This window comes from Gracilinanus agilis, chromosome 1, assembly GCF_016433145.1.
Source record: "Gracilinanus agilis isolate LMUSP501 chromosome 1, AgileGrace, whole genome shotgun sequence".
Taxonomy (NCBI): domain Eukaryota; kingdom Metazoa; phylum Chordata; class Mammalia; order Didelphimorphia; family Didelphidae; genus Gracilinanus; species Gracilinanus agilis.
Window position 1 is genome coordinate 247257893 of NC_058130.1, and position 23309 is coordinate 247281201.

The window sequence follows — 23309 nt, forward strand, 5'->3', positions numbered from 1 at the left end:
TGTTCATAGAAAGTAAGGCTTGGAGATGGTAGATCCTGGGTTCATACGTGACCTCAAACACTTCTTTGCTGTGTGACCCTGGGCAAGTCACCTAACCCCAATTGTCTAGCCCTGATTGCTCGTCTGTTTTGAAATAAAGTGTTGATTCTATAACAGAAGGTGAGGGTGTGAAAAAAAAAAAGATATCGAGGGAGTCTATTAAAATATTCAAGTGAAGTCATTCCCCAATAGTATTAGTAGTTAGATTTTGAAGGAAGTTTCCAAGAAAATTAAACAATCTACAACCTTGTAGAAATGTTGTAAATTACCACTAAAAATACAAATTAAAACAACTTTAACTTTCTCATACACAGAAAATTAGCAAAATTAAAAATTAATAGTCAAATTGTGGGAAGGCTTGCACAGGGATACAATTTAAGAAGCATTTATTAAGTTCCTATTGTGTGTCAAGCTTGGTGGTGGTGTTGGGCACATAAAAACAAAAACCTGACCTCAAATATTTTATATTCTGTTGAGAAGAAAAAACAAACAAATAAGCCCATTCATATAGAATAGTAATTATAAAATGTTTATATATTTGAAAAATAAATATTACATATTTTTTTGATGTGGTTCGAGACAGAGAGACTCAACTATTCCGGTAATGAAGAACAGTCTTATAGAAGGCGATGTTTCAGAGAGGTCTTGTTAGAACAAGAAATGACTAATTCCCTTAGGCAGGGATACAGGTTATCTTGGAGGTGTGTATACATCGTTACTTCTCCTGATGAGGGACATTGGGTGGAGGACTGTGACAAGTTGCAATTTACATGTTATTCTAGTTCTTTGGTGGCAGGTAGTCTGTTTATATACCTTGCTTTTAAAAATTTTTAAATATAGATTTATTTAATACTTAAATATTATATATATAGTACATAAATAATATATATATAAATAAAATGTAAATATAAAATAAAAATATAACTATAAAATATAAAAATACATATATAAAATATATTTTTTAAAATATACATAGGTGCAGAAAGAAATCCTATTTTAAAAGCATGCCTATTTCTTTTATGTTTTTCTCATGCATTATTTCTTGGCATTATTTTATAGCTTTGTAAGCAACACTAGTGCATTCTTTATGTATCTCCTATGTGTTTGGTCATATGCAAATATTTTATGTAACAGTGTTAAAGAAGCTGAAACCCTCATACATGTAAGGAAGCCAGTTTAAATAGGTTAGGGAAAAACTGAAAATTAAAGGGGTCTAAAGGGAAGAAGTAGCAGCTGGAAAGAAAATAATTTGAACCAGTCTTTCATTATCAGTGGTAAAAAGGTGTCAGAGACAGTAAGGAAAATGAAATTAAAAAATAACCACAAACCTGACTTTAGTCAATATTTATAAACTCTTTATTTCCTAAAATCTTCTCCCAGACCTATTAGATTAGGGGTATTAGTAGAGATGCTTAATAAAGGAATTTAATTTTGTCCTAGAATTTGAAAACTAGGTTGTCATTCAGTAAGGTATGAATAGAAGAAAGAAAATGCCACATGCTATAATTGAAGATAGTGAATTTGCTACAAATATATATTTTTATATTCAAATATTTTGTTTTAAGCTTTTTGCATTCTTAGTAATATATACTCTTTTTGTCAATGTGTTTGATATTCCATTTCTCTTAATTGGCCTTGGACAAATAAATTGTAAAATTTTTATGCTTAAATGGGATGTTGTATAACAATCTCTTCCACCTAACTGATAATTATTTGTCTTCTAACTGCCAAATACAGTTGCCATTTTTCAACACNAAGCCAACCAAAAGAACCATAGGCCAATTTTTCTAATGAAAATTGATTTAAAAAGTTGTAAATAAATTTTGCGTAAAGACATTATAGGAGTACATCCCAAGATTAGACCGGGCCAATATAATATAATTGATAATATTGTTTGATTTAGTTTATGAGTTTAGCACTACATCAATAAAACTACTAAGGAGAAACTTTATAGAATTATACAAAGTCCATATTATTTCATTAAACATTTTTTAAGAATCTTTAAGTAAGGTTTTGTGCTGGCTAGTAAATATGCAAAGATTTTTCCTGGCACTAAGGACCTTATGTTCTAAAGGCATGGTGGGAAACATAACAAAAAATGCAGATAAAAGTAGATTAAAAGCAATACATAGTCATTTCTAGAGGAAGAAAGTACTAATAACTGGGAAATCAGGATCAGTTTTGTGTAGAGGTAGTTGAGCTACTTCTTTAAAGTTTGCTATTTAGGTTTAAATAACTGAAGTTATACCTTATACTAATATTGATAAAGATGATCAGAAGTGGAAAACAGCAATTATTGGAAGAGATGTGGAAGGACAGACACACTAGTACCCTATTGATGTACATGTCAGTTGGCTCAACCATTCTGGAAAATAGTTTGGAACCATATTTTTAAAAGTCACTATACTATATTCCCTTTGATCCAGTGATACTATTTTTAGGAATGTACCTCAATGAGGTTAAGTACCAAAATTTATATTTAAATATATTTATATTTATAACATAACCTTTTGTTGTAATAAAGAAATACAAATGAAAAGTGTCCATCATTTGGGGAATAGCTGAATAAATTGTGTGCTATGTAGATGCAGTGGAATTTTATTTCATCATAGTATATGAGTAATATGACAGTTTGAGAGAAAGGAGGAGAGACTTGAATGAATTCATGCAAAATGAGCTTAGTAGAATTCTGAGTAAACTATAATCAATCATACCTACAAAAGACTGAGGATGAATCATACTGACCATCCCTTAGTAGAAGGGAAATAAACTAGAGGTTACAGAATGAGATATGCATTCTCAGACATGGCTAATAGGTTGATCTCTTCTGGTTGACTGTATATTTGTCAGAATAAAGCAATTTCCTAAGGGGTGGGGTTAAGGAATAGGAAGGCTTGGCAGGTAGTAAAGAGATATGAAAAAAAGGGAATATGATTATTATATTCATTGAAATTATCTTGCCTCTAAATGATTAATACAGAAGTTTAAAGGGTTTTATTTGATGTTCAAGATTGAGTTTTGCATAAAATATTTAATTTGCTTTGTAGGAATTCCGTGATGCAGAGTTGAGGAAGGAGTGAATCCTAGAATTATAAGACCATTTGATCAAAGGCACTGAACTGTGGAATTAAATGTCATGTATGTGTAGTAATTATATGGTTTGACTGGGATGGCGAGTATGTTAAGGAGAATAATATGAAATAAGATTGGAAATGTTACTAGAATCCAGATTGTAGAAGGCTTTAAGATAATCAAAGCAGTACCTTACCTCCAGACTTTTTATTAAGTAGTAATCAAAACTCATATTGTTTTTAAAATTAGATTAGTTCGCCTGTAATAGGACTAAAAGGTACAGAATATCATGGGTCAGTAGTCAATAAGCTCAAGAAGATAGGGCGTGCAACTCTTTAGTCAACAAAAGTTATTGGAAAAACTAGGGAAAAGTTTAGAAGAAATTTAAGTTTACACCAATGTCTCATTATATACAGCACAGTATTCAATTGTATATGTATATGTAAAAATTAAAAGTCATAGCACATCTAAAATTTTGGGGAGAAAAGTATGATAACTAGGTAGAAATTTTAACAAAATAATTTGTCATGACAGACAGAATTAACAAATTCAGTTGAATAAAATTAAAAAAAGCTTTTGAATGAATAAAATCAATCCATCGAACTGCTTGATTTCTATATAAACTGGAAAGACCTCCATGAAATGATGTGGAGTGAAATGAGCAGAACCAGAACATTGTACACAGTAACTGAAACATTATGGGATGATCAAATGTGATTGACTCTGCTACTAATAGCAATGCAATGATCCAGGACAATCCTGAAAGGCCTATGATAAAGAATGCTATCCACATTGAGAGGAAGAACTGTGGGGGTAGAAACACATTAGAAAAACCAAATGATTTATCACTTGTTCATAAGGGTATGTGATTTGGGGGTTGGGCTTTAAAAGTTTATTCTGTTACAAAAATGAATAATATGGAAATACGTTTTGAGTAATAAAACATGTATAATCCAGTGCAATTGCTTGTTAGCTCCAGGAGGAGGGAGGTAAAAGGAGATGGAGAGAATATGAATTATGTAACCTTGGAAAAATCCTTTAAAAATAAACTAAAAAATGAATACAGGTAAAATATGAAGAAAAATCATAATGTGAAGGGGAAAATTTGCACAAAACCTCATTGTTAAGTTTTCATTTTAAGATATCTATGGATGGGAGGCAGCTAGGTGGCTATGTTCATAGAAAGTAAGGCTTGGAGATGGTAGATCCTGGGTTCATACGTGACCTCAAACACTTCTTTGCTGTGTGACCCTGGGCAAGTCACCTAACCCCAATTGTCTAGCCCTGATTGCTCGTCTGTTTTGAAATAAAGTGTTGATTCTATAACAGAAGGTGAGGGTGTGAAAAAAAAAAAGATATCGAGGGAGTCTATTAAAATATTCAAGTGAAGTCATTCCCCAATAGTATTAGTAGTTAGATTTTGAAGGAAGTTTCCAAGAAAATTAAACAATCTACAACCTTGTAGAAATGTTGTAAATTACCACTAAAAATACAAATTAAAACAACTTTAACTTTCTCATACACAGAAAATTAGCAAAATTAAAAATTAATAGTCAAATTGTGGGAAGGCTTGCACAGGGATACAATTTAAGAAGCATTTATTAAGTTCCTATTGTGTGTCAAGCTTGGTGGTGGTGTTGGGCACATAAAAACAAAAACCTGACCTCAAATATTTTATATTCTGTTGAGAAGAAAAAACAAACAAATAAGCCCATTCATATAGAATAGTAATTATAAAATGTTTATATATTTGAAAAATAAATATTACATATTTTTTTGATGTGGTTCGAGACAGAGAGACTCAACTATTCCGGTAATGAAGAACAGTCTTATAGAAGGCGATGTTTCAGAGAGGTCTTGTTAGAACAAGAAATGACTAATTCCCTTAGGCAGGGATACAGGTTATCTTGGAGGTGTGTATACATCGTTACTTCTCCTGATGAGGGACATTGGGTGGAGGACTGTGACAAGTTGCAATTTACATGTTATTCTAGTTCTTTGGTGGCAGGTAGTCTGTTTATATACCTTGCTTTTAAAAATTTTTAAATATAGATTTATTTAATACTTAAATATTATATATATATAGTACATAAATAATATATATAAATAAAATGTAAATATAAAATAAAAATATAACTATAAAATATAAAAATACATATATAAAATATATTTTTTAAAATATACATAGGTGCAGAAAGAAATCCTATTTTAAAAGCATGCCTATTTCTTTTATGTTTTTCTCATGCATTATTTCTTGGCATTATTTTATAGCTTTGTAAGCAACACTAGTGCATTCTTTATGTATCTCCTATGTGTTTGGTCATATGCAAATATTTTATGTAACAGTGTTAAAGAAGCTGAAACCCTCATACATGTAAGGAAGCCAGTTTAAATAGGTTAGGGAAAAACTGAAAATTAAAGGGGTCTAAAGGGAAGAAGTAGCAGCTGGAAAGAAAATAATTTGAACCAGTCTTTCATTATCAGTGGTAAAAAGGTGTCAGAGACAGTAAGGAAAATGAAATTAAAAAATAACCACAAACCTGACTTTAGTCAATATTTATAAACTCTTTATTTCCTAAAATCTTCTCCCAGACCTATTAGATTAGGGGTATTAGTAGAGATGCTTAATAAAGGAATTTAATTTTGTCCTAGAATTTGAAAACTAGGTTGTCATTCAGTAAGGTATGAATAGAAGAAAGAAAATGCCACATGCTATAATTGAAGATAGTGAATTTGCTACAAATATATATTTTTATATTCAAATATTTTGTTTTAAGCTTTTTGCATTCTTAGTAATATATACTCTTTTTGTCAATGTGTTTGATATTCCATTTCTCTTAATTGGCCTTGGACAAATAAATTGTAAAATTTTTATGCTTAAATGGGATGTTGTATAACAATCTCTTCCACCTAACTGATAATTATTTGTCTTCTAACTGCCAAATACAGTTGCCATTTTTCAACACATGTCCTTTTTCTGTTTTTGACTTTTTTGCATTTGACATTAATCACCCTCTCTTCTTGAACAGTATAATTTTTCCTTTCTTCATTTTTGTGCCTGTGCTTCTTTGGTTCTATTTTGTGTTTGATCGCTTTTTCTTAGTGATCTTTGGGGAATCTTTATCAATAGCTTGTGGCCTCTCTTAACCCCTAACTATGGTTGTTACTGCAGCATTCTGTATTTTGTTGTTACGCCATAACACCTTTATTTAACAAAAATCACTTTGGCTTCTGTAGATAGACACACATGACTTTCCCAGTCTCTTTTCCTGAGCTTGATTTCCACTATAGTGTAGAAAAGGGACCATTTCCTTTGCCACCACCATCATCTAGTATTGATTAATTCCTAACAGTAGGCACTGAGCCCTAGAACACCAGGAGTAATAGTCCTTCCCACATCTCAGTGATTTTGCTGCCATCCCAGCCCCTGCTGTCAGCATCCCTATGGACATATGTCTTGGCACTGTCAGATGGTTCAATATCAGGAAACAGATTCAGTGATCAGCAGCAATGACACTAAAGAAGCTAAAGTATTGCCTGTAGGCCTTTTTATTTTAGACTGAAAAATCTATATAGGTTTCTAGCTAAAACCCGTGTGGATTTTCTTCTCCCATGAGAGTATATGTTCTTTAAGGGCATGTTTGTATCTCCAGCAATAGTGTAGTGGTTTCCAAATTGTTAAAACTTAATAAGTGCTTTTTTGTCCATTCATTCATGATCTTTCATTCATTTATTACCTAGAGGAAATTGCAAGTTCATATATGAAATATAACAATTCCAAAACAAAACTGTTCATCTTTTTATTCAAACCTATTGCGATTCTTGAAATTCTCTTTATTTAAAGATCACTATGAAATAGTTATTTAGGTTCAAAATCTCAGTCTATCTTCTCTCCTTTTCCCAGCTCTTTCCTCCAATACAATTAGGCATCTCATCAGTTTCTACCACAACTTCTTGCATCACCCCTTTTTCAAGGCTATCACTCTAGTCTTGACTCTTATTACCTCTCCCCTGGCATACTAAAATAGCAATTTAGTTGATCTTTTTGTATCTAGGTTCTCCTCTCACTTATTTGTCCTCCATGAAATTCCCAAACTGATATTCCTTAATGAAAGTTCTAACCATAGCATTCCCTTTATCCAAAAGCTCCACTGACTCCTTAATGCTTCTAGGATAAAGTGTAAACTGTTGTGCATTCAAAACTTTTTAGTGTCTTGCACCAGCCTCTCTTTCTAGCCTTATTATACATTAGTCTTCTGTTAATCCATAGTAAAAATCTCAAATTATAATATAGTCCAAGAAAAAAAGGCTAAAGATAAGGCAAGATTTAAAGCTTTATTCTGGGATACTTTTCTTGTCATTGTATTAAGATATGAGTAATGCAAGATGTTTTATTCTACTTCTCAAGGCAATGAATTTCAGGATGATATTTCCTATTTTAAATAAAGGTAACCTCATGGAATCTGTGCTAAAGCCAATCAATTTCCTCATTGTTCCTTAGAAAAATGTTCTGGTATGATAACAAGTATATACTTTTCAAATATGTGTTCAGAAAAATGTTTGATATTGTACTTACGGAACTTTGAGTGAACTGCCAAAAGAGGGAATTTTAATGTAGTTGTTTTTTTTTTTTTTTACAAATTACAAGAATTGAGAACATCAACAAACTAATAAATCTAAGAGTATAGAATTTTAGTTCACTATTGCTATACTATATTTAAGATTATTCATAGAATTGTTTGCCATGTCAGGAAATGTCCTCTAAGATAGTTTACAAAAGTAATAAAGTTTCAGAAATATGAAACCCACCTCCAGCTTTTTGCTTTTACATTCTTGAAAACTGATAATTCTTCCAACCTGTGGCCCTCCACCTCCCATTTTAAAAACTTGTGGAGTTTGTTGATAGGGAAAAAAAGCAAAGTTTTTCTAGGTGGCTATTTTTGCAATAAATAGTTAAGTGTAATTTTTTAAAATGACAATAGATTTGTCGAATACGAATTTAGATTTAATAAGGATTTTTTACCCTTTTGGGATTTTGTAGTCTTTTTTTTGAGGTTACTGCTTTATACGTTTGGTTTATATATCATCGGACTTAAATAGGAAAAGGTGAATTAAAGATCAAACATAATAAGCATGGCAGGAGAAGCAAATTCCAGTTGCAAAACTTATCCTTTCATTTTCCTCTGGTATCAATTAAGAAGATAAAGGTAAGTATAGCTCAGATCCTCTGGTTAATGTATTGATTACCCAGTTTTATATTGCTAGTCCTAAGATTGGTTCATTTGTGATTTTTATTGCTAAAGTAAATGTCCATGCATAGAGTAAGTATGAAATCACATTTTTGTCCATAAAAGGAAGGTCACCGTTGATTTGATCTTCCTAAGAGCATAAAAATAGATAATTTTTATAAAATCCTTTAAGCATAAAAAATAGATAATATTTATAAAATCCTTTAATGTATCATACTTAGTCTTTAAAGGAGTGAATATGTATTTTTAATTGTTAAACTCTAGAGTGCAATTTTATTTTGCCTTACTTCACTGATCCAATTTGGAAATCTGTCTAGAGCCTGGAAAGGGCTTCAAATCCCAGCCTTCTATCTTCTGATTAATTGACTGAGCACAAGGGGCTTCTAAAATCTTTGTACTACCTACCTCACAGGGTTGTTGTGAAGAAAGTACTTGGTTAAATTTTAAAATGCTTTATAAACATGAATTACAATTATTAAGATGAATTCTTAAAACGCTTTCATTATCTTGGGAAATTTGTAAAGTACAAGCCTTTCTTTTTGTGAAAAACAAACAAACCTTTTATCAGACCATTGTATCAGATATAGCTTTTGCTATTTTATTTTGAAAGTTAATTTTTAGTAAGAAGCACAGTGAATTTGAAGTCAATGAACCTCATTTCCATTCCATTCCTGGCTCTACTTCTTCCTCCCTGAGTCATCTTGGGCAAATCATTTAACCTCCTCAGCCTCAGTTTCCTTACCTGCAAAATGAAAGGGGTTAGGCTAGTTGGTATTCCAAGGACTCTTATAGTGCTGAATTCCAAGATCTTTGAGTGGTTTTATAAAACTACATGTTGTTCCTAGGAAAGTGACCCTGGCTTAGTTTCTCCTATCTCATTAGCTTGCTAGACAGTTCCATCCCACTTTTTCTGAAGTCTGTTCTGTTCTCTACCCACTTATCATATTGTGGGAACTTGGTGTTCACAAGATTAGTTTGAGAGAAATCACAATGTAACCATTATATGCAGAGGAAACTGGAAGTAGTTCTGCCTTTCTCCTTAGCTTCAGGAGCCTCACAGATTTGTACTTTTCTCTTTTTGCAGGACCCCAATAGGAGTAGCCATACAAATAGCAGCAGCACCAGTGGTAACAGTTTCTCAAAACCTCACAAGTTATCAAAGGAGCACAAGGAAAAACCTCCTAAGGACTCAAGAGAACATAAAAGTGCCTTCAAAGAACCTTCCAGGGAACATAACAAATCTTCCAAAGAATCCTCTAAGAAACCCAAAGAAAACAAACCACTAAAAGAAGAAAAAATAGTTCCTAAGATGGCCTTCAAGGAACCTAAACCCATGTCAAAAGAGCCAAAACATGAAAGCAGCTTACTTACCATCACAGGTGGGCAGCAGCAAGATAAAAAAGCCCCCAGTAAGAGGCCCCCTGTTTCAGAGACTGAGGACCTTGCAGCCAAAAAAAGGAAAAAAAGCAGCTCGGAGGCTTTGCTTAAAAGTTTTTCTAGTGCCCCACCACTGATACTCACTTGTTCTGCTGAGAAAAAACCTACAAAAGATAAGTCTCATGTTAAAATGGGAAAGGTAAAAATGGAAGGTGAGACATCAGAGAAGAAGAAATCAACTTTACCCCCCTTTGATGATATTGTGGATCCCAATGACTCTGACATGGAGGAAAACATGTCCTCCAAATCTGAAGTGAGTATTGTTTTTGTTTGTGTTTTCCTTGGTTTTCAGACTTAAGTTTTTATTTTAGCTAGGCTTACAATTTGGGAGGGGGGAGAGGGGAGGAGACAATGCATTAGTAAAATAGAGAGAATGGAAAGGAAAGGTAGTTAAGAAAAGGAAGTTGCTAGTTTGTCTGTAGTATTCCATATATCTTGTTTGTGTGATTCAGATTGTCCAAGGAAAGCCGTGTGTCCTCCCATGCTCATGGATCATTGAAACAGTAATTGAAATTAGTATCCACTCAGAGCTTTCTTCTCTTTACTCCTTTTATTTTTCCGGAGATTCTTAAACCCTGTGCTGCCTTTTATTGTTTTTCACTATGAGTTGATTTTAAAAAGTAAAAGAATCTAAGAAATTAATTCTGATTAAATTATAAAGACAAAACAAGATGAAGTAAACCCTTGATCTTTTGTCAGTGCTATAAAAAAGCAAAGACAATTTTTCGATCTCTCCAGAAACTCTTATCTTGTGAAGGGTACTAATTTATAATTGCATTCTTTTCTTATTAGTAGGAGTAAGGGGTATTTATTTCTTGAGTACCAATTTCTGATGTTAAATATCTCCTCAATTCTGAAGGAAACTGTAGAATGTTCTTTGTCTTTGGGATTTAGAATCATCGAATTATAATATTTAGAGTTGCAAAGAAATTTAAAGGTTATTAGGCCCTGTTTTCCAGTATTACATACTTGATCAGTTGGTAAGCTTCAACTGGAACACGTGATATAACAGGGAACTCACCACCTTGTAATACCATACATTTTTGGAACTCAGGGGTCCTAAGCCGATTAAATTTGATTTGCTACTTAATCTGGAAGACCAATGATATTGAAATGACAATAAATACATGGCAAGTGCCCTGGAAATCTCTCTCTTTGCATTTGTGAAGTAGATAGTAAGTTCTTTGAGGTATGGGACAGTTTCAATTTTGTATTTCTGAGATCTAACAAAATGTTTTGGACAGAGTTATTAAGAAATTCTCTTTTCATTGAATTAAATTGAATTGTAGTATCGATCTATCCATTAGAGGCAAAAAGGAAGGGGTATAGTCCGACATTGCTACACATCCTCTCTCCATGTGGATAGATATTAGCATCTTATTACTACCCAAAATGATAATAAAAGTTCAGGAGTGTGGTGGTGACTTTCATGTTATCCTTCTCATAACTTTGTTATGAGAATGCTAGCAATAGAATCCAAATGCAGCAATTAACATTATCCATTCCGCTCATGTGATAACTGTATTTTAAAATCTTTGAGTGAAATCTTCAGCGTTCGTGTTTTTGTCCATAAGGACACATGTGTTTGTAGCTTTTAAGAAACTATAACCATTACTCTGTTACTGTGTTCAGTCATGGTATTGGTAGTTTAACAGTAACTTGTTTCTTTAGTTATAGTTTATATCTCCAGATGAAGAAACTGAGAGCCTGCTTACTTCAGTAATTTGGCCAAAGGTACATGAGTAAATTAATGATAGTCAAGGCTAGAATCTTTTATCTCTATAATCAATCCTCAGTCCAGGGTGTTCTCCACTGTATTATCTTAGAGAATTCCATTTCAGAAAGATCTACCCAACCTGTGTTATACATAACTTCTTTCAGATTGAGTTATTACTGTATAAACCTATTTCCATTTATTGTTTTCTTTCAGCCAGGTGTAGATCTCACTAATGTTTTTTGGTAGTCTAAAAAAACCCCATGTATACAAATAACTTTAAAGTCATAGCACCCTTCCTTTCTTTTAAATAAATATTGTTTAAAAGCAAATGAAGGTACATCGTCAGTTAGTTTGTCATTTTCTTACACATAACATTTAAATTAAAAATAATTGGAACTTAGCTTTGTTTGTGTTAAAGCTTCGGTTTACTTATTTGGTAAGTCTGTGGTTTGCTGTAGTTTAAGATCATAGTGTTTCTTGTTAAAGGAACTCAAGAAGACTGAGTTTAAATCTTTTCTCAGGTACTCTTTAGCTGAGTGACCCAATATAAGTCACTTAACCTTTCTCATTTGTGAAATGGGCAAACAGTCACACATAACTCACAGGATTGCTGTGACAATCAAGTTATATAACATCTTTTAAGATCCTGTGCTATAAATACTAGCTATTATTTTTATATTATCTCTAAATAAGGGGTAAAATGCAATATCAAATATTCAAAGTGCTTCTAAATAGTTGCTTTAATTTTCACTTCTAAATTCTCTTCCTTCCCCCCTCCCTGAGATGGTAAGCATTTCGATCAAGGTTATACATATGTGATCAATTGACATACTATTTCTAATGCTAATCTTTCTTGTATTGAATTATAGTTCTGCATGGTAAAACAGTCCTTTGAAAAATGTCATGGAATCTTGTTGGATTTCTAATTCCATATAATACGTGCTAAAATTTTAAAAATGATTACTGGCAGATTAGAGATATAAATGTAGTGGGAATAAAGTGAGAATTCCTTTTAAAATATATTCCAGGGTTTTCACATTTTGTCATTATAAACCCAAGAATATAATTTCTCTATTAGTTTCTTGGTGTTCATGGCTGATTTAGGCTCTTGGCAAAATGCTTTTATTTTTGTGGTTATTAATTTGTATAGTATTATAAATTGGAGACAGCGTGATAATGGTATAAGTGATATTGAATTTAGAATCAGAATGCCAGAAATCTAGAACTGGATGGGTCATTTTGACATCATGTACTCTATCCCTTTTATTTTATCAATAAGGAAACTGAGGTCCAGGGAGGCCAAATCTAGTTCTGTTACATATTACAATCTGCCATATTATTATGATCTTGGGCAAGCCAATTAATTTCTCTTGGTCTCAGTTTCCTCCTTTGTAAAATTATGTGGTTGGACTAGATGTCCCCTGAAATTCTTTCCAGCTCAAAATCTATGATGATCAATATGGGTTGTGTAGCATAGCAATGGAAATAATTTGGAATGAGTTGTTGCCCTGAAGGAAATACAAGCTAGAGCCATGAAGAAGGGAAGGGTCCTTCTTTTATTCACTTGTTCAAGGCAGTTTTTATGAACCACCTTGGCAGACTGATTGAACTTTGATGGAATGTTTATTTTTAGGCAGTTTCAGGTATGGGAGGCAGCAATCCTGGATAAAGGGGAGTAGTATAAGGAGAACTAGAAAGGGAAAGGCATTAGCCAGCGTACTTCTGAATGACGTTATGAAGCATTTACATGCAAGAAAGTTATAGGTCAGCTGAACTACTGTATTATTTAAGACACTCATTCTCCCTTAAAAGACTTTAAAATTGGGTTTTGAGTGAAAAACATTAAGTCTAAGAGATTTTAAAAAACTATAAAGAATGTAGTACTTATTCCTATCATTTTCCACTTGATAAAATGCGTGTGTGTTTACACATACATGCATATTTAAGAAAGTAAATATATAGAGGGAATTTAGATATCTCCATTTTCTAAATCTTGGACATTTTCTTATGGATTTTTATTAATTTGGATTCCTTATAGTGTCATAGATTTAAAGACATTTAAAAGTGCTTTATAAAACAAAATTACATGAGTTAGTTTATCCTTCACGTATGTGGGTTTTAACTTTTCTTGAACATAAACACTTCAAGGAAATAATTACTTGGAGCAGATGGCATGTTGCCCTGAATTTTGTTTTGAGGAGGTGTGTGGCTTTTTTTAATGATATGCATTTGTTGCATACCATAATATGAAAAATGATGGACAAAAGGATCTTTAAGTCTTTTTTTTTTTAACTCTTACTTTCTATCTTAGAATCAATATTGGGTGGGTGTTGGTTTCAAAACTGAAGAGTGGTAAAGGCTAGGCAATGGAGATTAAGTGAGTTGCCCAGGATCACACAACTAGGAAGTGTCTGAGGTCAGTTTTGAACCCAGGACCTCCCATGTGTAGGCCTGGCTCTCAGTACACTGAGCCACCCAGCTTTAAGGCTTAATAAGAAATTCTGATTCAAATTCCTTCAGTTTTAAGCTACCCCTTCTTTGGTAATAGAAAGATGAATGGATTACCATTTAGACTCCTGAAGCATAGTCATGAATTAAATACCATCTATAATAGCCAGTTATTCAAACTCTTTTGATTGTCCACAGATAAGAGACAAGACCTATAGGAAATAATCTTGTATAAGAAAATTTGAGAGATCTCCAAAGATACATCATTCTCCTAAAATGAAGGTGTTAGGTGTCATCTTCTATCCTTTATTTTTAATCTGATTAAATGTCAAAGTATTCCTTTCTCCTTTAATTTAAATTTAACTGCTTAATATATTCTTCAAATAGATACGATTATATATTTATAGATCTATTTTGTTCAAAGGAGAAGGCTCTTTAGAGAGAAACCTATATGTAGATAGTCTTGAAAGCATCCCTTCTTTGGTCGTAAGCTATGATGCCCTAATGCAACATGACACATGGTTGGTTTTTTAAATCTGTGAATATCAGTAAAATCATGACATTTTATAATTTTAGATTTGTATCAATCACTTCAAACATAAAGGACCATGAAAAGAATGCAAGTTTTGAACACATTCCTTTCCTGCCACAGTCTCTAACATAAATTTTTCTTTGTAGGACAAGCAATGTGAAATATTCCTAACTTTCTTTTTCAATAGAATTTATGAACATTAAAGAATGCTTGATTCTAAGAGTAGAATTTTTGATATCCTAGAAGTGAAGAATAAGGAAGAAGAGTAATAAAAATTGAGTATTCTTGTTTCAGTGGTTTGTATCTTTGTCTTAGAGGAATGTACTTTTTCTCTTACTATTTCTTACTCTGATATTTTATGGATGTTGAATTTTTATACAACAAGGAGGGTAGCAGAATAAATGTTCTTTTAACTCTTTTGGAAAACTAAGATAAAATCTGATTAAAAATGTTAAATCTGTGGAATAAAGGATTTTAATCATTTCTTGGTTTGGGTTTATTAGCATTAGTTTCTTGGGTAATATAACTAGAGAAGGAGAATGAAATTTACCTTTGATAACTCCCTTTGTTTTTCAGGAGTTTGATGGTGGCTATGGTACAGGTTAAGTATTATTGCAAACCACCTAAGTTGCAGCTTCTTAAAAAAAAGTCTCCAAACCCCCTTCTTCCTTGTGTGTGTGCATGTGTGCCTGTGTGTGTGTGTGTGTGTGTGTGTGTGTATGTGTGTATGTGTGTGTACACACACCTTATTTCCTCCCTCCCTCCCCCATCCTGTTCATTGCCCTATTTAAAATGTCTGGAACTGGTAGTAAATATCCTGCTGTTGAAGCATCGACCTTAGGTTTTTATTTGATGGAAAGTTGTCACAATCAGAGAAGAAGGTCTTTATTGTATTTTCAAAGTGGCTTTTTAATGACTTGTTCCTTTAGCAAATGCAAGGGTTGTAAAATCTGAAAGTATGGTAAGTATGCAGTTTGTAGAGGCCATCCATTATAGTGCTTTGCAGCCTCTCCAGTGGGACTTTTCATTCTGTGTGCCTTCAAACTGGGGGAGAAAATACCTTTGAGGCTAAAGTGCCTCCTGTGTATATTTTAGTCCAGTGAGAAAGATAATTTAACATTTTTGATCCCTTTGAGTCTATAGGTATTGTACCTGATTTTTTACTGAAGTTATCTCAGCTTTGTCTGCCCTTATCTTATGTTTCCTTTCATTTCTTGTAGCATTAATAAAAATAATGGAGAAATTTCTTACTTTCTGTTCTATATTGTACTCTGGAACATTTTGCTTCTAAATAGTTTCTCAAACTATCACTTTGTGTGAGAGAGGGTCTAGAGAAGAAGAATACGTCGTATTTGCATAGAGCTTGATCATCAAAAATCAATTATGTATATATATAATGTGTGTATTGTGTGTGTGTATATATATATATATGTATATATATATATGCACATACACATATATATTTACCTCAAAAGATCCTAAGAGGCTCAAAATTATATTTTATTTATATTTATGTTTATAAATATACTGTATATATATCTTTTTTGAGCCTCTTAGGATCCTTTGAGGTAAATATTCAAAATTTGATTATCCCATTTTAAAGAGAAGCATTTCAAAAATGTAGTTGTTTTAGTGACCCCCTGTGATTTTTGTGAAATTTCTCTGAAAGCTGACTTATCTAATTTTTAGTCACTAAATTACTAATGGGGAAGAGGGGGATATGTTATCTTTATGTTGGCAAAAAATAAAAGATATGATTAATTTTTTCCTTACATAGGATATGCCTTTTTAGAAAGAAACCATAAGATAGTTTCTGCAAAATAAATCTGATTTTCCTCTTTAATTCCTACTAAGATTAAAAATGCATATTCTATATAGTAAATTTTACCTTTGTAGCCTTTTGTTTTCTGTTTCAGCCATTTGTTTAGTGAAGAAAACTGTTCTTTAACTCTGAGAAAACTAGTTTCCCAAGAAAGAATTTGAAAATTCAATAACAATACTATTTTCCTTGTTGGAATTTTGATAGTGCAACATTCTTGATTGACTCCCTTGTTGCAACTTTGATACAAACTTAACTTGCTAAGAATGTACTGTTCTTGAAACAGAAAGAATTATATGTTTGTAACCTGCTCCCACAACTTTGGTTATCCCCTTTTTTTTTATCAGAGTATTCATCCTGCCTGAAAAGAGCGGAGTTGTAATATTGTAGTTTTCAGACTGTGCCATTGAATAACATAATATATTTTCTAGCTGAGTATTAACTTATGTTTAAGGCTTCTAGCTAGGGAAAGCAAGATAGTTTCTCATGTCAATTCTGAAAAAAGAATTTACTTATATTTAGGTTTTATGTGTAAATACCAAATTTTGGTAAATGCCAAAGATTATATAAAAGATTATATATATATATATATATATATATATATATATATGAGAATATATATGTATATCTGATGGTATTAGAGGGGAGAGAAGGGTAGTTTCAATTTTTTTAAAATTTCTACATACATTTAAAAAAAACACTCCAGATTGAGAAGTAGTATGTCAGAGTCTAAATAGAACTATGTTGAATTTATGTACCATCAGATAGTTTTCTCACTCTTGGAGTTAAATACAATTTGATATATCAGCATTGATCTTTTTGTAGATCATTTATTCAGAATTGAAATGATAGTCGTGCTAATTGCTATACTAATGAGCAGCTTCTTTTTGTTTTTTTCCCCTAGTAAACAATCTTCTGAACCATTTACTAAGTATAGAGTATTTAGAAGAAGGAGGTAGGGATAGGGGCAGTGTAAAGTTAATCTGTTCAAATGTAGCCTCAGACCCTTCCTAGCTATGTGACCCTGCACAAGTCACTTAACAGCATTTGACTAGCCCATATTATTCTTCTGCCTTGGAATCAGTACCTGATATGGCTTCTAAGACAGAAGGTAAGGCTTTTCAAAAAAGAAAACAAAAGGAAGTCTGTGCCCCTAGACTGGGAGGAAAGGATTTTTTTTGGCAAGGCAGTCATGAAGAATTCCTTTGTCTGGAAAATTGCAACCTCTTCCCTGTTGTTGATCCTAAGACTCTGTTGTAATTTTGTTTGTGTGTTTGTTTTGTTGGGACTTGTAATTTTCACACCAGTAAAATATGCCTGGGTGAGGAAATTCTACCAATCCACCAATCCAGCTGCTTTATAACAGAGATTTAGAGAGTTGTCTATGGCATTGAAAATTAATTGACTTGACCAAGATCCCACAGCTCCTTAATACACACAGAGTTAAGAACCAAGAGTGAAACCCAAGCCCCACTTTGGGTTGTTTTCAATTAAACCATGTTGCCATTTGTATGTTGTAGCATTTCTGGTTTTGCTCATTTTTGAATGCTTAGAAAACAAATAAACAATTTACAATAATTTTAAAAATTCATATTTACTGCCCCCTGCAGGTTTCCCCCCCAATTGGTAGCACTTGCATCCATTATTGTTTAATAGTAATATGTCACTGTCTAACTGAATCTGATTTTGAGTACTTAAAAAAAATCCCTTCAGAGCTGCCCAACTCTCCCTCTGCCTCCTTTATTCCTCACGGTTCTCCCCTTAGCTGATTAATTTTAACCACAAGTCTCTCATGCAATACTTTTTATCCTTCAGTTACTTTTCATTTTCTCAGAGGCCTCCTCTTTTAATAATAAAATCACTTGATATTAGCCTTACTAAAGATGTACCAGATAGAATATGAAAATAAAATTTTAAGGTAATTCCCAAAGCTCCCATTAACTATCTATTTTTGCATCATTATACATATCCACCAAACCTTTCTAAGAGCTGGTGACTTTTTCCTTTTTATCCTTCTCTCTTCTTCATACCCACTGTCTTAATAGAGGTGCTCAGAGGGCAATAGAATAACCACAGCTAGGATGGTTGGAAGACATGGGATTAAGAGAAAAGCCACATGAATAATCCACAAATCAGATAATCAGCCAACACTAACACAAGCTTTTCATCTTAAAAAAACATAGAGCTGGAAGGCACGTTAGCTTTCATCTATTTATACCTTCTCTTAATGCAAGTTGAGGAACTGGAGCCCAGAGAGGGAAAGCACCATATCCAAGGGTCACACAGCTAATTCATGGGAAAGCCAGAACAGGAGGATAGGTCTCCTGATTCCGAGTTTTTCCTACTACAATGAGCTTCCTCAGTATTTAGAGTCATTGTTTAGCAAATCTATTTTGGATTCTTTCCAAAAAGATTTAGTTACAGATGTACTAAAAGGACCCTGTTATATAATCCAGCTTTATCTATGAAGAGGTCCCATAGCAAGGATGTAGAAAAGAATATGGTAGGGATTCCTTCTACTATTATTGTATTATTATGTAAATGTTTTTTTTATAGTTACATCATGCTCTAAGACAGACTGTCTGTCTTGCCTCCTCAATTGCTTCACTTATGATAACTAGTCTACTTTCCCCAAAACTGTTATTTCTAGATTGTGTTTTGCTGAAACCTAGGATTGACTTTTCAACAAAAAGACTTGTTAGTTGTTTCTTAGAGACAAAAAAATTAGTATTTGTGATTGTGTGTGTGTTTGTATCCATGTGCATGTATCCTGTTTTAATGTGCAGATTTGTTGTTTATAAATGTTGTTTTTAAACTTTGTGTTGAAAGGCATTTGTTTGTAGTTGGTTTCATTTTTTAATTCAGCTTATTCCCATTTTGCACTTAATTCCTAGTGGAGTTTTTCAAGTTCTTCATATGACAATCTACATCAAGATTGGTGTGATTTAATTTTAAATGCTATGAAACATTGATTGGATGCAAAAATCTTTACCTCTTTTTGTTGCTTCCCAGCCCCCATGTTTCTGAATAGTTTTATCCATAAAATGGATATCTAGACAACAGTCATATGAAGAGATTTAGGTATTATTTTGAATTAAAAAATTTTTGATCTTTATAGAGTTTTAGAATTTAGATTTTTTTCTTTCTTTTCCTATGAATTGTGTTTTTTGAACCAGCAGAAAACACATGCTCCAAAATCTTAACCAAGGCATTTGATCCTTAATTTTGAAAAAATCATGAAAGTCATTCACAGTACTTTTGTTTCCTGTATTAAAACCATATTAAAACCACATATTTTCCATGAAAAACAAAGGTTAGTTGGAGAGGATGGAGGTGAAAATGACCTGTCATGTCTCCCACATCCTTGCTTGGCTGATAAGTCACTAGTCCTCTTAGGCCCTACAGGCTTAGGTTTTAGCACATGTTACCATTTTGCTTGGCCTGTTTCCTCCTTAGAGATTTACAAGGTCAAAATGTTCTTTTCTCGGGGATTGGAGACCAAATTTGGAAACCACAAACTTCTGAAAGTTATACAATATTAATGATGACTCATTGATTTGGAAATGAGTCTTTTGAAATCATGGTCATTGTTAGATGTTCAGAGTCTTTTGACAGAAGCCCTTTCCTAGTCCTTTAGCCCCTTGCCCAAAGCACTAATATTGAACCACCAAATGATGGTAGCCAAACCCTAAGTGGGTCAGCATTTAAAATAACTTCTCTTGAGCAGCTGACATCATACATTTTTAAAAAAAATTTTATTTAGAATATTTTTCTATGGTTACGTGATTCATAATCCCCCCACATCCTGCTCTCCTTTCTCCTCCCAAAACAGACAAGCAGTTCCACTGGGTTATACATGCATTATTGCTATGTTATTCATATTTGCAGTAGAGCGGTCTTTTAACATCAAAACTCCAATCATATCCCTATCACACTAGGTGACCGAGCATATTTTTTTTTAATGCATTTCAGTTCCCACAGTTATTCCTCTGGATGTGGGTAGTGTTCTTTCTCACAAGTTCCTCCCTTGTTGTCCTGGGTCATTGCATTGTTGCTGGTTGAAAAGTCCATTACATTCAATTGTGCCATAATGTATCAGTCTCTGTGTACAATGTTCTCCTGGTTCTGCTCCTTTCATTCTGCATCAATTCCTGGAGGTCGTTCCAGTTCACATGGGATTCCTCCATTTCTTTATTCCTTTCAGCACAATAATATTCCATCGCCAACATATACCACAATTTGTTCAGCCATTCCCTAATCTATGGACACCTCCTCATTTTCCAATTTTTTGCCACCACAAAGAGAGCTGTTATAAATGTTTTTGTTCAAGTCTTTTTCCTTATTATCTCTTTGGGGGTATAAACCCATTACTGGTATGACTGGGTCAAAAGGCAGGCAATCTTTTAAAGCCCTTTGCACATAATTCCAAATTGCCCTCCAGAATGGTTGAACCAATTCACAACACCACCAGCAGTGTATTGTCCCAATTCTTACATATGTTTTGATGTAATGAGTACGATTCCAGATTTGGACACAGAGCAAATTTTTTCAGATACTAACTTTGCCACCTATTTCCTCTGAGAGCAGATTACAAGCAAGTTATTGACTTCTGTAGGTCTCATTATCTCCATTAAAAATCATTGTTAACAAGATAATTTTTGTTCCTTTCAATTCAGAATCTTCACATGATTTTAAGAGCTCTCAACTATAATATCAATTGATTTTTCTTACTCCCACTAAACCACAAGTGACTACCTCCTCTATATAGCATGACCATATTCCCTGTTTGATATATCTCTAAAAGTGAGAGTAAAGTCCATATCCTAAAGATGTTATAAAGGCAGCTTTGTGGCCTGTGGATACAGTACTGGACCTGGAGTCAGGAATGTTTAAATTCAAATCTGGCTTCAGAAATTTTAGTAGCTTTGTGACCTTGGCAAAATCAGTTATATCCTTGAAATCAGTATTTTTCAACCCCCAAATGGACAGGAAATAACATCTACCTCACAGGGATATTGTGAGGATCAAATAACATAATATTTGCAAAGTTCTTAGCATAGTACCTGGCACACTGTAGACACTTAATCAATTCTTTTTTTTTTTTTTTTAAACCCTCACCTTCTGTCTTGGAGCCAATACACTGTATTGGCTCCAAAGCAGAAGAATGGTAAGGGTAGGCAATGGGGATCAAGTGACTTACCCAGGGTCACACAGCTGGGAAGTGTCTGTGGTCAGATTTGAACCTAGGACCTCCCGTCTCTAGGCCTGGCCTTCAATCCATTCAGCTATCCAGCTTGTCCCCCCCCCCCCCCAATTAATCAATTCTAATTCCCCTTGTGGAAATTAAAGACAATGATAGATAGTATGTAAGTAATTTAAAAAATGTTAATTTAGGGGTTAGCTGGGTGACTCCCTGGGTTGAGAGCCAGGCCTAGAGACAGGATGTCCTAGGTTCAAATCTGGCTGCAGATACTTCCTAGCTGTGTGACCCTGGGCAAGTCACTTGCTTAGCCCTTTACCCTTTTAGAACCAATACACAGTATTGATTCTAAGGTGGAAGGTAAAGGTTTTTTAAAAATTGTTAATTTAGTTTGTTAGTATTAAAAGTGAAAAAAGGACAGTCCTTTTATACCTCCCTAACCAACTTATTATCATCACCCCAACAACTTGTTCTAACCTTTTTTATCCTTCCTCACAACTCCCAAGGCTCTTCCAACCACCATCCTGCCTGCTTAGAACTTTGCCTCATATTTTGCTGATAAAATTGAGGCCATTTGAAAAGAACTCCTTCTTTCCCCATCCTCATCTATATCACACAGATGCCTTCTGACACTATCTCTTCCTTTCTTGTGTGCCAAGGTAAATCCCTCATTAAGAGAGTATAAGTGATCCGAATCCATTCTGTGCTCTCCAATAGACTGATCTTCAACCTTTCTCTGCCTAAAAATATGCTCCTATCTTCTTCATCCTCAGAAAGACCTGACGTTAGCTCCACAAGTTATCTCTTATTATATCTCCTCTCCCTTTTGTGGCCAGACTTTGACAAACTGTCTACAAAGCAGTGCATCTATGTTATCATCAACTTATTATATAAATACCTTGTTTCTATGTCATTTCTCTCATTAGTTGTGAATTCCTTGAGAGTAGGGATTGTCTTTTGCTCTTTTGAGGTGCTTTTTTTTGGGGGGGGGGTGACCTACTGACTGCTGCAAAAGATGCAGGATATATACAGCTCATGCCCATTTTTCAATAGATACCAAGTAAAATCCCTGATCTCATAGCTGTGGACATTCCTTCCACTGAATACAAATTATATCACCTCATGCTTTTTAGTTCTGTATATTTCTCATCTATGTCTTTTTGTAGAGCTTCCATAAAGGATCCAAAATATCAGAAATTGTATTTTGGCTCTGAAAGTAATTTGAGAGTAATTAGCAGTTTTTCATTATCATATTTTGTTTAGTCCTTCCCTAAGACAGGTAGTTAAAAAAAAAAACCAAACAAACCCTACTTCCTTTTCATTTTAGAATCAATATCGTGTATTGGTTCCAAGGCAGAAGATTGGTAAAGGCTAGGCAGTGGGCGTTATGTGACTTGTCCAAGGTCACACAGCTAGGAAGTGTCCAAAACCAGACTCAGGAGAGCTTGTCTCCAGGCCTGGTTTCTATCTATTGAGCCACTTAGCTGCCTACTTTAAATTCTTTGCTACCACAGAAAAAGTGCTGTTATAAATATTTTGCCATATATGGAGCCTTCCTTATTGTTAGTCACCTCCTTGGGGGTATGTATCTAACACTACTCTGAGGCAGAGGGGTTGGATGTTTTATAGTTTCTTTGTTTGCATAATTCAGAATTGCTTTCCAGATTGGTTATAGTAATGCAGTCTCACCAATAATGCATTAGTGTGCTTATCTTTCGAAAGTTGGAGTGGTCTCTCTCTCTCTCTCTCTCTCTCTCTCTCTCTCTCTCTCTCTCTCTCTCTCTCTCTCTCTCTCT

At 33.6% G+C, this 23309-nt stretch overlaps 1 protein-coding gene across 3 annotated transcripts in view; it reads left to right on the forward strand.

Annotated features, from left to right (window-relative positions):
• MLLT3 (MLLT3 super elongation complex subunit) overlaps positions 1 to 23309 on the forward strand; it is a 298796-nt gene that overhangs the window by 204997 nt on the left and 70490 nt on the right. For all 3 annotated transcript variants that reach the window (XM_044660693.1, XM_044660708.1, XM_044660700.1), the window contains one exon: positions 9445 to 10050. In XM_044660693.1, the coding sequence (XP_044516628.1) occupies positions 9445 to 10050 (606 nt within the window). The remainder of the gene's footprint in view (positions 1 to 9444; positions 10051 to 23309) is intronic.